This window comes from Ahaetulla prasina, chromosome 3 (genome assembly GCF_028640845.1).
Source record: "Ahaetulla prasina isolate Xishuangbanna chromosome 3, ASM2864084v1, whole genome shotgun sequence".
Classification (NCBI taxonomy): Eukaryota; Metazoa; Chordata; class Lepidosauria; order Squamata; family Colubridae; genus Ahaetulla; species Ahaetulla prasina.
In genome coordinates, this window is record NC_080541.1 from 67,051,093 (window position 1) to 67,066,881 (window position 15,789).

Genomic DNA, 15,789 nt, shown 5'->3' on the forward strand with positions numbered 1-15,789 from the left:
AACGTCTTCAAGAAAACAACCAAGCACGGAGAGTACCAAGCAGCCCTCTATATTGAATAAGACATTCCAATAGAAATGTTATTATTGCAGTTGAATAAATTAGCTCCCTTTGTTCTGAGTTATCCTTCTAACTGTAGAATGTTTTCTTCCCACTGTTGAGATGAGGAACATCCGGTGCTCTAAATGTTGCTAAACTGTATCTCCCAACAACCTGGCTAGTTGCTAGCAATGGATATTGGGAACTGTAGTTTAGCAACATCTAAGGAGAATTAATAACTCATTTTTGTCTTACCCTAGTTAGAACTTCAACTGAAAATCCTGGCCTTAGTCCTTTTACAACTAAGAATCTTTTAACAATACTTGAAAATGCACTGCTTTTTCTCAGCAATTTAAATGATGCCATTTATAAAATGAAAATAAATACTCTGTCTTCTATCATTGTACAGTAATCCGGAAATATAATTGAAATCAGTTGGATTATTTATAAAGTTGTATGCAAAACACATTCTGTCATGCTTATTTTAATAATAACTGATACCTCTATAAAAACAAAAAAAACAAAAAAGTCAGGAGTCAAAAGAATCATAAACAGGATGTAAAAACAATTTGAGATTTTTTTTTGCAAGATATTGTATTTTTTTCTCATGCACAATGTAACTATTTGTCAGAGAAGCATTTCAGTTTAAGAAATACTGTCAGTAAGGAGAGACAGCATGCAAACTCTGGTGTGCTACACTGCGGTGAGTTCCAATATTCACTGTGCGTGCGCAAGCTTGCTTTATGTGCATGTGCCTTCTGTGCATACACTTTGCTCGCTTGTGCACCTTCCACGCATGCACCCGGCCTTGAAAACGTTCCTAAATAGGACAGCATAGAGCCAGAGCGAGTAGGCAGGCCCATGAAAGATCTCCGCTACTGGTTTGCCCGAACCGGTACGAATCCGCTGAATACCACCTGTAGTGCTACAAGACCTTTGAAGGGCTTGCACAAAGTCCTTAGGAGTAGAAGTTCTACTCTACAAAGTTCTAGAAGTACACTTCTAGAAGATTGCTTTGGCTAGGAGAAGCTGACCAGAAGCAAAAGAGCACTGGGAGATACAGAAGCCATAACATGTACTCATGCGCTGCGAATGGACCTTATTATAGCTTGCCTTTTCCTACTACAGAAAAAACCCCTCAATGATATAAAAATATAGAAGCTCTACATTGCCAGATGCTTCCTGTAGATATTTAAGGCCAGCTATCTTCAGGAATATGTGTGTCCTGAGCCTGTCAGACATGTGAAAATTAAACACCCATTAATTAATTTAAAAGTCTCCAAAAGGAAACTTCCTCCAGATATAAACATGTATATTAAGCTGCCATCTGGAAAAGCTAAGTATGCAGATAGACGACTGATCCATCAAACTACAAGCAGATCTCTGGCCTTTCGATTTGTCCTGGCTCTACTTGGAGCTGCCAAAAAGCTGAACTGAGGGATTTCTTGCACACAAGCCATTTGCTCAATACCTAAATTTTCTGCTAGAAAATCAAAAAGCAACCCATATTTTTTCCCCATCTATCAGCTATTCTAAATGCTAGATGGCTACAAATGAAATGAAATAGGTTTCTAGATAATTTTATTACCCAAAGTTACAGACCAAATGTAAACTCAGTTATGAAAGTCATTGTGAAAAGTTCACGTTCTAACTGCAGGACTGGAAGCTGTACCAATGCATTTTTAGGTAGGGTAGAGTAGGGAAGGGTATGGTAGGGTAAGGTAGGGTGGAAGGAAGGAAGGAAGAAGGATCTAAAATAAAAGAATAATTCAATCATTTCTGAATTAGTGATGGAATATTAACAGTCTGCATTATTATGGAAGTCTAAATCGAATTCATTCTTTCTAGAAGTGGTTTTCACCTTTTCAAGCTCCTACATTGCTCCTTTTAAGACTAGCAAAGGACCTTTTTATTTTCCCAGCATTGCATTTTTTCAATTTAAAGCACTTATGTGATTTTTTTTTAAAAAAACTTGTCATCTAATGATTTACTGCTTTATATTGCTCATGCATCTGTTAGCTTGATTTTTAAATACATAGCCCCAGTCTCGCTTTCTCTGTCTCACACACTCACACACACAAACACACACACACCACGCAGTGTTTTGCAATATGCTACATTGCAAAATATAAATGTTAACATCACAATCAATCCCACACATTGAAAAGCTAATGCAATTGTCCTCGTTCCTTTTCATCGGGGCAGCTTTAACCTTTTAAACCATGTTTTTCTATGCATCTGGCAAATGGTGGTGTGAAGAAACAAATGGTGAGGATCTGCCTTCTCCAGTTGGTCTGCCCAATCTGAGGAAAGGAGTTCCTCTTCCTTCAGAGCCCTAACTACAAGACACATGGCTCTAGAGCTGGATGGTGTCATCTATTTCCGTGAGCAGCCCACTTCCATCACAGTTAGCAGCTATAATAACAACAAAACATTAACCACCACTATCTTGTTGGTTGCTTTCCTTTGTTTCCCCATGCTCTTTCCTTTTTGATGTCACACTTAATCATACAGTATTATTCATACCCATACAGAAACCTCTGGCTTGGTTTTTTTTTTTTTTTTTACAAAAAGGGCAGAATTCATGCCTTGCATTGGGAGCTTTAAAAATAAAGTGGCAGGCTGGGGCCAGACACTGTCTTTTTGACAAAGGCCTTTGGGAAAGTTTTTGACATATGCAGGAAGTGACTTTGCCATTCAAAGAAGAATTACTGCCTCAACACAACCAATCATTTCTGGGGAGAGTTTTACTCCACAATTTCATCTTAGGGTAACCACCCTGTCACGAAGAAAAGAAGCAAAAAAACAGAGGAGATATTTCCCCCGTAAAAGACGCTTCTGACATATGACAAATTATACTGACAATGTGTATAATTTATCCCTAAAGCGTAAGTCATGTACAAATGATGCCAAATGCTTACATTAAACATGCAGGAATGGACGTTTTGCTGAGCTAAGAAGCAGAAATATTAACTAAAAAAACCGAACAGAGAAGATAGTTTTTCTATTACTCTTTTATCGGCCAGTAATCTAGCCAATTAAAATATGTATTTGGATGTGATAATATCTGCAAGCTTCTTTCACAGAAATCAGTGATGAAAAACTATACATAATTATTATACACACTTGTATTTGTATCTTTAATCAGGGGCTACAACTGAGCTAATTGTGAATATTGAGTACTCAAAGGTAAGAAAGACGATTCATTAAGAACCCATAGATGCAATATCTACATATACTTACCTTTGAATGCATGTACACACACACATGTATAATTGTGTTCCATGTGCTTTGCATTTGCTTGTACTATAATTCTTAATTATAAGCCTCAATCTTCCATTCACATTTTTCTGCTTGACCCAGATTATTTTAATGCTCTTCCCTGAGCACTGAACAAAAGCAAAACCACTTCCTGAACTTTATCACTATATTCAGAACGCTGAATGCCTACCTTCTGAAGAACACCTCTACAGTCTTGAGATACAACCAGGTTTGCCAGAAGATTAAAGGTCATCTGCTGAACGATGCCATTCTCAGACAGAGTTTGAGTTGCTAACTTCATGATATTATGCATAAGTGAGTTCCCAGCTGCAGTTCTTTGAGTTGTCTGGAAAGAGCACAAGCTGCTACTTGCCAAGCAAAGGGAAGCACAGCCTTTAAAGATCAAAATGTTGTTATAGGTAAGTATGGTGGGGTGGGGTGGGGTGGGGGGAAGAACATTTTATTAAGTTGCCTGTTTGCAGGTAAACAATATAATTACATGTTAAATTTACAGTTTTCAAAAACCTTCATTCCATGTTAAAATTACGATTTCCAAAACAAAACAAAACCACCTTTCAATAAAACTCATATAAAAAAGAAGTATTTTTGCTCAGGGTTATACTAACTATGGAGTTCTTGATGCTCTTTGAGCTTGCAGATGTTTCAATGTTCAACTAGGTAATATCATCAGTGCAAACTCACATTGGGTTTTTTTTAATCTAGTGTGTAATGAAACATCTGCAGGCAAACAACCAAGCTTAAGAAAGCATCAAGAATTCAACAAAACTAATATAAACCATTAAATATCACAGAACACCACTTTGTTTTATCAACTGTTACAGGAGTATAATGTTGATTAGACAAAGGAATCTTGCGTCAAGCTTTTCCTCATATGAAATCCATCTTTTTCTCTCATCTCCATGCTTATGGAAAATATATGCATAATTTCCCTTTCATGTATATTCATTTCCTTCAACCTACATTATTTTTTTTTAAAAAGTAATCAATTGAGAAAACGCTACAGTTATAAATCATCCGTTCCTTCATTTTAAATTCCATCATCTGGTTTTTTCCAAGCTAGTTTTTTCCTTTTGTTTTCTCACTAGCTCTCATCTCCAGGTCTTTCTTCTAGCCGTATTCTGACTATAAGCATATTGATATTTATCATCTAAATGTACTATTAGAGGGAGTGATTCATGATGATTAAAAGAAGTGAAGAAAGGAGAGCTTTCTTCTTTAAAACATAAAGTGATAGAATTTACTGGCATAACATGATCTATGAAGACACATCCACCAAGAGCTTGATCATTCATCTTCATAAAACAATGACAAAACATAATATGAATAATTTTGCATCATCTAATGATGGAAATCCAGACATTAGAAGCCTATTATGATGCATTTTTAAAATAATGTGTAATATTTTGAAGAATATGGCATATATTAAGCCATGCAGTAAGACATGTAATAATCTCTAACATCAATTTTGGAATGACAAGAACTCAAAATTCTCTGGCATGAGTTCTTCTTTTAAACCAGCGTTTTCGTACTTTAAAACATTTCTGGTTGTACCAGAAAAGTTAAGTTGACCCTTTTTTTAATGATCAGATTATAAAATCCAAGCTGGAGAAGAATTTAGGGATTGTACTGCTTGCTTGATCTTTCAAGTGAAATAATTCCAAGTTCAAATTCTGTGTCAAGAGATAGTAAAATGTGAAAGCTTCGCTACGATTAATGACGTCTCACTGATGTATTTTTACACAAGGACAAGCATTTGCTGGGAGCTACAAAGAACTTAATTTAGTTTGAGGGATAAACAAAATTTGGTTTACAGACACAGATCTTAGCTATGGCTGTAACCCAAAAATCTACTGGAAGCCTTTCCAAGGATCTCACATGTGTAATGGAACTGATGGACCTTTTTCTATGGGATATATTACATCACAGTATAAACTGCTTTTGAATATAGTCTCAGTTTAAAGAGAGTTAACTTACGTTATGACAAATGCTGCTGTCTGAAAACAAAACTGAAAACATACCATGGACATGTATAACCTTGGACATGCAGAAATATTTAGATTATCATACAGATATATAATTTAAAATGGAATATAATATAAACTAAATTCAACTTTGATGAAATTGAGGAAATTAACACCATGAGTATAAATAAGGATGCACACATTAACTTTTTCAGTTTTTTCTATGCAGAGGAATTAAGGCATTCCTGAAGACTTCCAAAGCTATTTTTAAATACAAACTCATTTGCTTTCTATTATAACTCATCATGCTTTGAATTAAATTTTGCAGTCTCCTTCATTACATTTTTGATGTTGATATACTCCCACAAAAGAACTTGCAAAAGTTTCTATATGGAACACTGCTAACATGTAATTTCTATTACAAATTACTATGAATGATTGAATTAAGATTATTCACATTCTGTAGATACAGAAGATTCATGAACTATCCACCCACCTCAGCAATCGATTTATTAAAAAAATAATCCCTGAAACATTTTTACCTCAGGTTGCCCACTGATTAACTGTGAAAAATCAGTTTCTTTCAAATGAAATGTTCAGTGCAGTCAGATGCTGTCACCAAAGTGCCTGTATCTCTCAACAAGGGCAGTTATGTAAATATTAAGAAACTTTAATATGCAATCGATAAATAATACTTCATGGTACTTTATGCCAACTTTAATAGAAAAGGAATATATTTGCTAAGAGGGAAAGAATAAAAGCATGGTAGAAAAAGTGAATACTAACTCTTTTTCTCTCACACATGCACATCTATGATCAACTGTTTACAGAGTTAGAAAGACACGAGTATTTACATTTCCATTGGAATACAGATAGTCCTTTAGTGACCACAATTGGAACTTGATTGTTAAGCAAAATTAAACTGCAACTGTGCTTACAATCTTCCTTCAGCTTTCCTTTGCTTGGCAGACCTGTCCCAACCCTAAATTTTTCATCATCATTGTAACTGCAAATGGTTACTGTATGAGTCAGGTGATAAACAGGACTATCTATAATCAATTGGAGGAAGGGGGGAGAACTGTCATTTGTGTAACGCAAGGACCTGAAAAAGTGAGTTTTGAACTAAGACTTCCTTCCTTCCTTCCTTCCTTCCTTCCTTCCTTCCTTCCTTCCTTCCTTCCTTCCTTCCTTCCTTCCTTCCTTCCTTCCTTCCTTCCAGCTTTAATGGTCATCTGCCACATGCAGCAATGATTGAAGCATCACTCACCTGAAGGATAGTTTGTAGTATAGACACAAAGCAAATGCAATGCTGCTTGCATCAAGGAGTCATCCATTAGAAGCCAAGGCCACAAAGAATGCAAGATAGAAATTAGATGAGTTCCAAGGGCTGCTGCCTGTCAAATAACGAGAAGATGTTACAATACTGAGAGCTTTTGTAAGTGTGACTGTGAAGCCAATGCAAAATCTAAGGGTTCATTGACCACAGATGGATCTTTTCCAGCCTCCACATCCTCCAAACATGCATGTATATCAACTTTGATGAACTGACCATTTGGGAAGTTGGAATCTATGCATCTGGAGAGGGTCCAAGTTGGAAAGGTAGAAATAGAGGTGTAAATAGTACTTGGGAGAAAATGTTATTTCCTCTCGTGACATAAACATTGTTTAACCTAATACCTGACACACATACCAATCCCAAACAGAATACAAGTTCAGCTTGTATTAAAATACAAGCTGAACTTGTATTTTAATAAAACTTGTGGCCCACCAGACTCGAATGATGAGGAGGTTGGGGAGGAACTTGGGCCAGCTCTGGAGTCTGTGGAAAGCTCTGATGGATGCTCTGCATCAGATGCAGAGATAGAGCCAGGGCTTTCCGACATTTCCCAGCTACCAGAGAGGCAGCTGCCTTTGGAGGCTGAGATAAGTGGGCAGGAAGAACAGCTGGAGCTTGTTCCAGTTCCGCGTATATGCAGAGCTGTTAGGAGAGGAGAACAACTGAGGACAAGGAGTCAACTCAGGAAGCAAGGCACACATGGATGCTGAATGGTCCCTCCCTGGCTGGGGAATAAATAGAAGGAAAGGGGAGTGGTGATCGTAGGAGACAACAGTTCCGTAGTTCTGAAGATTTTGGCTCATTGCAGTTTTGTGCCACAAAGATTGCTTGCCAGAACTTAATTTGCAGCCTTTTGGCTGGGAGCTCACAGCCTTGAAATTATGGCAAGGAACTGATAAGGTCTGTACTGTAGTTAACTCCTTGAAGGACTAATGCCTGGACTTTCGGTAGGTGAATGCAATTAATTCGCAAGAGGAAAATAAAGAGGGTTCTTTTGTGACAAGGAGTCTGTTTCTTGTTTCTGCTAAGACTGGGTCAGAACAAAAACAAGGGACCAAACTATAACCCACATCCTCAACACTGCTTATTCCTAAACAATTATTATGACACAGTCTGTAAGATAAATCACAATCTGGAAATAAATTAAGGGTGTCGTGTTTTTTTTCTTTGTATAATAATTCATTTCCATCACCATTGCTACCCACATGCTAGGCATCTATATACAGTTAGCAGAAAGTGAAAAATGAAGGTCATAAGTAGATTGTTCCCAATATTGCAAACAGTTATATCCTCAGCAAGACAGGCCTTCAGCACATTTTAGCTAAGGAGTTAGACAGTTCCCTTGTCTCTTACTTTGCAAGATTCATTTCGAAAGAAACAATTTCTTAGGAGCTGCATGGCAAGTTTTAATTCTCTGCTGAGGTTGTCTTCCTGGTAGAACAAAAAATTGGTTTAGATCAATATACAAGCAGGTTTATATAACACATACAGTTCTACTTGCTTCTGCAGAACAACTAGATTCTGTAATAGCTTTGTGTTGTATAGTATCAACCTTGTTAACTCAAGACTCTTTTCCCCATGCTATCTATTCAAAATGGACGATGATTTATGTATGTATGTTTTGCCACTATTTTGTATAATGTAGCACTTTTGGATGCTGCCCCAAGGATACCACCCCAAGGATAACACTATTATTATTGTTATCCTTGGGGTGATGTTATTGTTTCGTGGGTGGTGTTTTTTTTTTTCTTTCGAGAGCATGAATCAGAATTTCATTTTAATGTGTGTCATTGTGTATGACAATAAAGGTTATCTTAATCTTAATGAATTTAACCAGGCATGGACACACCCAGTATCAAGAAAACAATATTTACCTTTCATGGGGGTGGGTGGTGGGTGGGGAACCCTTGGACATGGTTGCACGTATCACTTGAGAAACATTAATTAGCAAGTTATGTGTTAAAGGGAATCCAAAGAAATTCAGTAGGAAAAAAAAAACTACTCTCACCCCCTTATCCACCCCCTTGGTCAATAAGTGTGTATTTATGAACAGATTTACTTTGTAGTGAGCATCTTATGTGTCGATTTAGACAGTCACATAATCAATATCAGAATTTTGAAAGTGAGAAGTGCAAGATTTTAATATATGCTCTTAAGATAAGTGATTTCCTCCATCCCTCCTTTCCCCTCTGAAGCATACTGGATACTGTGTAAGATTTAGGAAAATAAAACACGATGTAAATATTTCTAGCCAGCCCTTGATTGCTGATACAATATAATATAAGGCAGTTGAAGAGGCTGCTTAACTTTTCCATGTCTGAGAATGCCCTACAAGCAGATGCTGTGCTTTCTCCTACTTATGTTCAAACCTACCTTAGAAGGCCACCTAGGTGAAGTAGTAGTTTATAGGGATTATAAACATCTTCTGTGCCATCTATTATTTCTATTTTTCAAAGCATTTGCCTGACAATGTAACAGTTAACCTTTAGTGCTTGATATTCAGAATCAAATGGAAGTTTGAACACGCACTCCTTTGAAAGCAAAACATTTGAAATTGAGCTAACATGTCTGTGTAATGTTACAAGCTAAGAAGTTCCAGTGGGAAACATAATTCTTAAGGAACATTCTTAAGGAACATTCTTAATAACTATACAGCAACTGCAGCCCTCCAGACAAAGTAAACCACAACTCTCAACTTCCTAAACAACCATTTCCATCCACCGATGATGATACAGGGTGCTGCCCCACCCCCCAAAAAAATTCTAAAGAAGGAGGATTCTGTTTTTTCAGAGGTAAATATACACAATAGAGTAAGTCTCACCAACTCATATGTACGAAACAAAGATATAAAATGGATAGGAAGAACATCATTCAGATTGTCAACAATTTTTATATCAATATGGTAAAATACCCTTTTTCTTTGGATTGCTTTTCCAAGCTTCAAGGAAGTGAGATTCAGTTCTGTATAAACATGTTTCATCTGTTCCAAGCCAGTCTCTATGAGGTTGGCTATAAAGGGAAAAAAATGCATTCTATTAATCAATCTGCTCAAAATGTCCAATGGTCAAATGCATGCTGGGCCAAATGAGCCAATCTGGACTTGATAGATTGAAGATCTGATATTGCATAAGCTGAATTATTCACTTGCAAAACTTTGACAAATGTAAATAATAAAAATTGTGTTACATTCAGATTTGCTTCTTTATTTTGATTCTGAAACATAAAATAGTTGACCCGGGGATACATTAATTGTTTTGAAAGAATCAAAATTCTTTCTTACACTAGCATCATTCCAGTCAGTATCACTTAATTGTAGACAAAGAAAGAAATTTATGGACATTTTTCCTTCCTTCCCTTCCCTCATTCCTTCCTTCTTTCTTTCCTTTCCTTTCCTTTCATCTTTCTCTCTTTCTCTTTCTTTCCTTCCTTCCTTTCACCGACCAGGCCTCTTGAAGACATTATTTCTGTAAAGTTTTGTATTAGTTAGGTTTTTCATGATGGTTTTACTCCAAGTATCAAAAGTATTCTATTGGCATTACTGCCTGCAGTCATTACTCTGTATCTATAAGCAGCTAATACCAGGGTAGAGAAGAAGGACACGTATATCCCGGTCGGTTGTTCAGGTGCATAAATCCAAAAGAAGCTGTAATAGGAATCATCAGCTTCTCATCACTAATCTCACTTAAGACACCATCAGTTGAAAATGGGCCATAATGGTGGCAATGAGAATCTGTTCAATGCACACAGCAAGAACATACCTGGCGAAAACAAGAACCTGCTGTTGACTCTCAGGTTCTTAATTTCCCTGACAGTGTACATAACCAGCAAGCCATCATCCATATCACAGGAAACAGACTCAACAACAGCTGGATATACAAAGCTGTTACAATGGGGGCATTCTTATTCTATAATTACACAATGAGTGACACCTGCTTTAAAATCCTTAATTTTTAGGTAACATCTCACCTTCTAGGGCACATTTCTGGGCACTTCTACTAACAGCTAAAAAGGGAAGCAAGGCACTTGCAGCGACTCGTTTTACCACATCTTGAAAAGAGTTTACTTCATAAGTCTGCCAAAAAAAAAAAAAAAAAAGCAGAATGGGTTATCAAAGATAAATTATAAGATCCCGACATGCAGACATTTCTATGTTATGCTTTTGCAAGTATTTGTTTGAATTCCCTTTATTGATCATCATCTATATTTGAATGAAACGTTTAGGATACACAAAAAATAATAGACATGCAAATGAAACATAATAATCTAATATTGCTCTGTGATTTGATTAAAAATTTGATTAAAAAAAAACAAAAAATAAAGACATGGATTGTGATAAATTCCTATAACATAGCACATGGTATTAGGGGGTCTACGACAACTCGCCATTGCCAACTCGCTTTAGCTAACTTGCTGTGGGACAACTCGCCACAGAACAAGAGTTGCACTAATATCAAAGAAACAGTGGCAAGCAATCATTAAAGAAAATTATTTTAAAATTATTTTCAATAATTAAATTGAATTGTCCCACAACGAGTTGTCCATGTCAAATTGTCCCACAGTGAGTTGGCCATGGCATATTGACTGTGGCGAGTTGTAGCGCTCAAGAAAGATCCACATATTTTTTTAAAAAATCACTGTAGCTCTTTGCAATCTTCTTCATATCTTTTTAACAATTAATAGGCAAGGACACATTTTTCATTATCAGAGCAAAATAAATGAGAAAGACTGGCTTCAAGATCCAGATTCACTGAAAATTGAAAACTTTTAGCCAGTTTTATTACAATTCAAAAACTATCTCGTGTAAAATATTTTTCTTACGCAATGGTATTTTGATGGACATATAATACTTTTTCTACGGTTAAAATTACTAGCCCCCAAACTGTTTATGTTATTATGGTTTACCTAGTATTATATTATATGGGAAAGAAAAGGAGATTATTTTTCTCTCAATGTAATAGTCTGCCTTTATACACTGATAAAAGATTGACTGAATACTTTTTAGAGACACACTCAATTATTTCCCGCACTCAATATTGAACTTTAGAAGTTATTTTATCTCCTTTACTTTAGGTACCTGCTTCTGATTTCTGTTTTGATTTTGCTACTCTAATTCCCACCCACCCCCTGCAATTGTATGTGTTTTAAAAACTAGCAAGTGAATCCATCTGCTCCAGTAGTATTGACATGCCCTTTCCAAGATCCTTCTTTTACACAGCTAAGATTTATTACCAAATTGTTGGTGTGATAAACAACACTTTCATTGCTTCCTCAAAATTTTTTTCCAACCTCTCAGTTCGCCACACATTCTGCAATTGATTTGTTGAAATGTCATCATGAATACATTTCTAAGCAGTTAAAGGGTAACAACATATAATCTCAATTCTAAGACACACCAGTTCAAAAGACACATAAGATGAAATGGTGACATTCACTATAATGATATGGTGGGAAAAATTAAGCTGTATGAAGCGTTTAATTAAAAACAACAACCCTACTATTCTAGCAAGAATACATTGTTGCTTAACATTTTTATCTATTATTCCTGTGATTTCTTGTTTTCCCATTCATTTATTATTGTGATCCACCATTTCCCCTTTTTATATACAAATTAGAATCTATGGTGCAAACCTAGGCTTTTACATTCTCATTGATTGTCTTCCTTACTATGAAGTAAATTCCTAGGTTAAAATACATTTCCAATATATGACATTGTTCCAGCAGCTAAAATAACTATTTCCATTGTAATAATCAGTTAGAGATGTTCTCTTCCAGGATAATTAATACTATGATTAGACTGAAATAGTACATACTGTTTGTGCGATTAAAAAAAGGAGGTTACGCTAATAGTAAAATAGAACCTGAGGAAATTATTAGCAGTTCATACCAACAGAGAGAAAACTTAAGAAGAAGAGGCTTGAGGCCAGAGCTAGTTGAGAAATGCAAGATCTTAGGTAAGATTTACTTTTCTTTTTGACCTATATTCTACTCATCTGGTATAAATAATCAATTAAAGAAGTCAGACTGCAAGTACAAGCATCAGCAGATAGTATTAGAAACTAAATATACTCTTACACTGATGGTTCTCAACCTGTGGTCTGTGGACCCTGGAGTGGGGGCATAGTCGTCACAGGGTCCCTGCGAACGCTTGAAGAAATGTTATGGTTTAAATCTTGAATTAATTCTTAATTAAGCAATTAAGAATTAAGGTCTGTGGCTATGCTCCATGGTCACAACAAAATATTTAAAGGGGTCCGTGGTGAAAAAAAAATTGAGAACCTATAAATTCTACATATAAGTTCTATAATGCCTCTAACACTTTGGGATGTAAATGTCTTAAACAACTCTGAACTTATTTGGCTCCTAATCGTGCCATCCCTATTATCTTTTTAACAAAACATCTGACAAATAAACACTTCCTTAATTTAATCTCGCTTATCTTGACATGCATTCACAGTGATTAAAATTGGAGGAAAATGTATACAAGTATCACTAGTTTATAAATTTACCTGAATGAGTAATTCACAGAGCTTGGTTACAGATGCCTGGTTCTTCTTTTCATCAAGAAGGAAAGACACTGTTGGCTGGTAGCAAGCGTCCTCTTTATTGTTGAACTCTCTTTTCCCTTCTTCAGCAAAAAGAAGGGCTAAGAAATATAAGGAGGCCATACACAAACTCGGTTGTCTGGTAGAAAGATGGATACATTCACACAGTGTATCTGAAAGGTCAAAGAGAGTCAACTTTTATGATGCAGCAGTTTCATAAATATCCAATGATGTGTTAGGATATGAAATGAACAAACAGAAACAAATAGCAGGTAATAGATAACAGGATGATTATGTTGACTATACATCAAAATGCCCTAGCACCCATATTTTATTTAAAACATTCAGTTAAGTAAAATTTGAACTGCGATGGAAGCCATTAACAGCTGAAACAAATTCTCTAAAAATGGTTTATTCCGAGTCTGCATGTCTGTTTGGAGAATCATAAAAAGAGGAAGCATTTCTAAATTATTTTGCGAGAGAAAACCTTTGGTTCTGACAGAAAAAAAAAGTTTAACCTCAGCAAAGGATCCATGATAGACACACTGAGTTGTTCAAAAAAGCAACTGCTAAGGTGTGCCCACTCAGATGTCTCTCAGAAGACATCTATGTAAACTGCAGGTGCCATCACTCCATCTTCCACATATTAGCCTTCTATTCAGAGGTGGGTTTCAGCATGTTCTCACCAGTTCTGGAGAACTGGTAGCGAGTAGTTCGGAGAACCGGTAGTAAAAATTCTGACTGGCCCCGCCCCCATCAATTCTCTGCCTCCCAAGAACCAGCTGATCAGGAGGAAATGGAGATTTTTGCAATAACCTTCCCCTGGAATGGGGTGGAAATGGAGATTTTACAGTATCCTTCCCCTGCCACGCCCACCAAGCCATGCCATGCCATGCCCACCAAGCCACACCCACAGAACAGGTAGTAAAATTTTTTAAACCCACTACTGCTTCTATTATATGTAAAATCATTAATGATTTCCATAAATTCAAGGAAAAAATCCTTAGTCAGCAGAATGGTTCTCACCTATAAACCTATCTCATTGTAGGCTTCTTGTGTTCTATATTCTTTTTTTGAAGCAATAAAATAATTGTGTTTTATAGCAATACTTTAGCAGTAAGAAAGACTCAATAAAGCAAAGGCAACCAGAGGCCTCAACTTTGCATAAATAGCCTCCAGGCTATGTTTTTCCAAGTCCCAAAGCCATCTTTGATTATTATACAGCTGCCAGAAATTGGTGGCATAATTTCTTGACATTTTGGAATGAAAACGTAGTCTCGCATCCAGCTTAAAGTTCCCTTCCAATCCAGGAATAATAAAGCCATGGCTCTACCTGCTTTTCATCATTATCTCAACCACAAAGTGTTACATGTGGCTCTTAGACATTAAAAGAACCATCTCTGCTATTGTTCAATCTAAAAAACAAAACCTCTGAACGATCTACTATGTTTCCCTGAAAATAAGACCCAGCCTTATTTTCTTTTGGGCTTCAAAATAAGCACCAGGGCTTATTCTGGGGAATGTCTTATTTTTTCACACATGCGGCTGCGTAGCGCATCCAGCAGGCTGGTGCCACCACCACAAGGTGAGGCAGGTGGTTGGGTGGGGGTGGCACCATGTCACGCCCAGTGTGTGCTTCTCCCCTACCGTCCTACGTTGCCCTCCAGCACTCCTCTAGCTTTGTCTGTCCATGCTTATTCACTTTACTCCTGCAACGGGAAAGAGGCAAGAAACCCATTTGAGGCTCCAAGGCTCAGTCTGTTGCTGTGCCAAAATGCCAACTTGACAAGAGGGGATTGATTTTTTTGCAGATAGTTTTAGGAGGGTGCAGTGAATCCACTCCACAGACAGTGGGACAGGATTTTAGCTAGAGCTTATTTTGGGGGTAGGGCTTATATTAGGCGCATGCTTAAAAATCAGGCTAGGGCTTATTTTTGGGTTAGGGCTTGTTTACATGGTACTTAAAGAGACAAAACCTCTGAATGATCCACCCAATCAAGAACAGGAACAGAAACCCAGTTCTTCACAGTCTCATCTTTGACTGGCGTTCCTGAAGCATACCATGATACCATGGTATCAAAACTGGTAAAGAGAAGTCAAACAATTTACACTGTTATGCAGAACATTGTTTTAAAACCACATATTACCTATTACAGAAGCCCAATGCTTTGCTAACGCAAGAGATACAAATGGTAGTGCACTATGGCCACATTTTCTTAACAGTGTAGCTAAAAAAACAAGCAGGTCTTCCCATGTTCGATGAACTGCAGATGATAATTCAGGTCCTGCCACGTAAACATAAGGGGGGGAAAAGGTAAGCATCTAAGTAAAAGCTCAGTTTAACTTGTTTAAGTATAGCTAAAGACGAGAAACTATCCGTTCTACAAGAAGGATAAGACTTATACACCATCTTAGAGGCAGAGAGATGACAAACATTATACATGGATATTCTAAAATTAAATTATGAAGCCAAAATTAATAACATATATGCAAATATAAGGTGGATATAATCTTCTAATATTCACTTTTTTATGTCTGTCTTTATATTTAGTCAAATTTTTGTGTTTCACATTCATAGACTATGACTGTATTCACAGATTAGTATCTTCAACACATAGCTCAAGAGATATA

The 15,789-nt window shown here is 36.6% G+C and overlaps 1 protein-coding gene across 1 annotated transcript in view; it reads right to left on the reverse strand.

The window, feature by feature from the left end:
* The window catches only part of RTTN (rotatin), an 81,921-nt gene that overhangs the window by 7,312 nt on the left and 58,820 nt on the right, over positions 1–15,789 (reverse strand). Inside the window, exons 32-38 of the mRNA XM_058178563.1 lie at positions 15,306–15,443; positions 13,123–13,331; positions 10,583–10,688; positions 9,528–9,625; positions 7,970–8,047; positions 6,548–6,674; positions 3,489–3,691 (exon numbers count right to left, since the gene is read on the reverse strand). Of these exons, the coding sequence (XP_058034546.1) occupies positions 3,489–3,691; positions 6,548–6,674; positions 7,970–8,047; positions 9,528–9,625; positions 10,583–10,688; positions 13,123–13,331; positions 15,306–15,443 (959 nt within the window). The remainder of the gene's footprint in view (positions 1–3,488; positions 3,692–6,547; positions 6,675–7,969; positions 8,048–9,527; positions 9,626–10,582; positions 10,689–13,122; positions 13,332–15,305; positions 15,444–15,789) is intronic.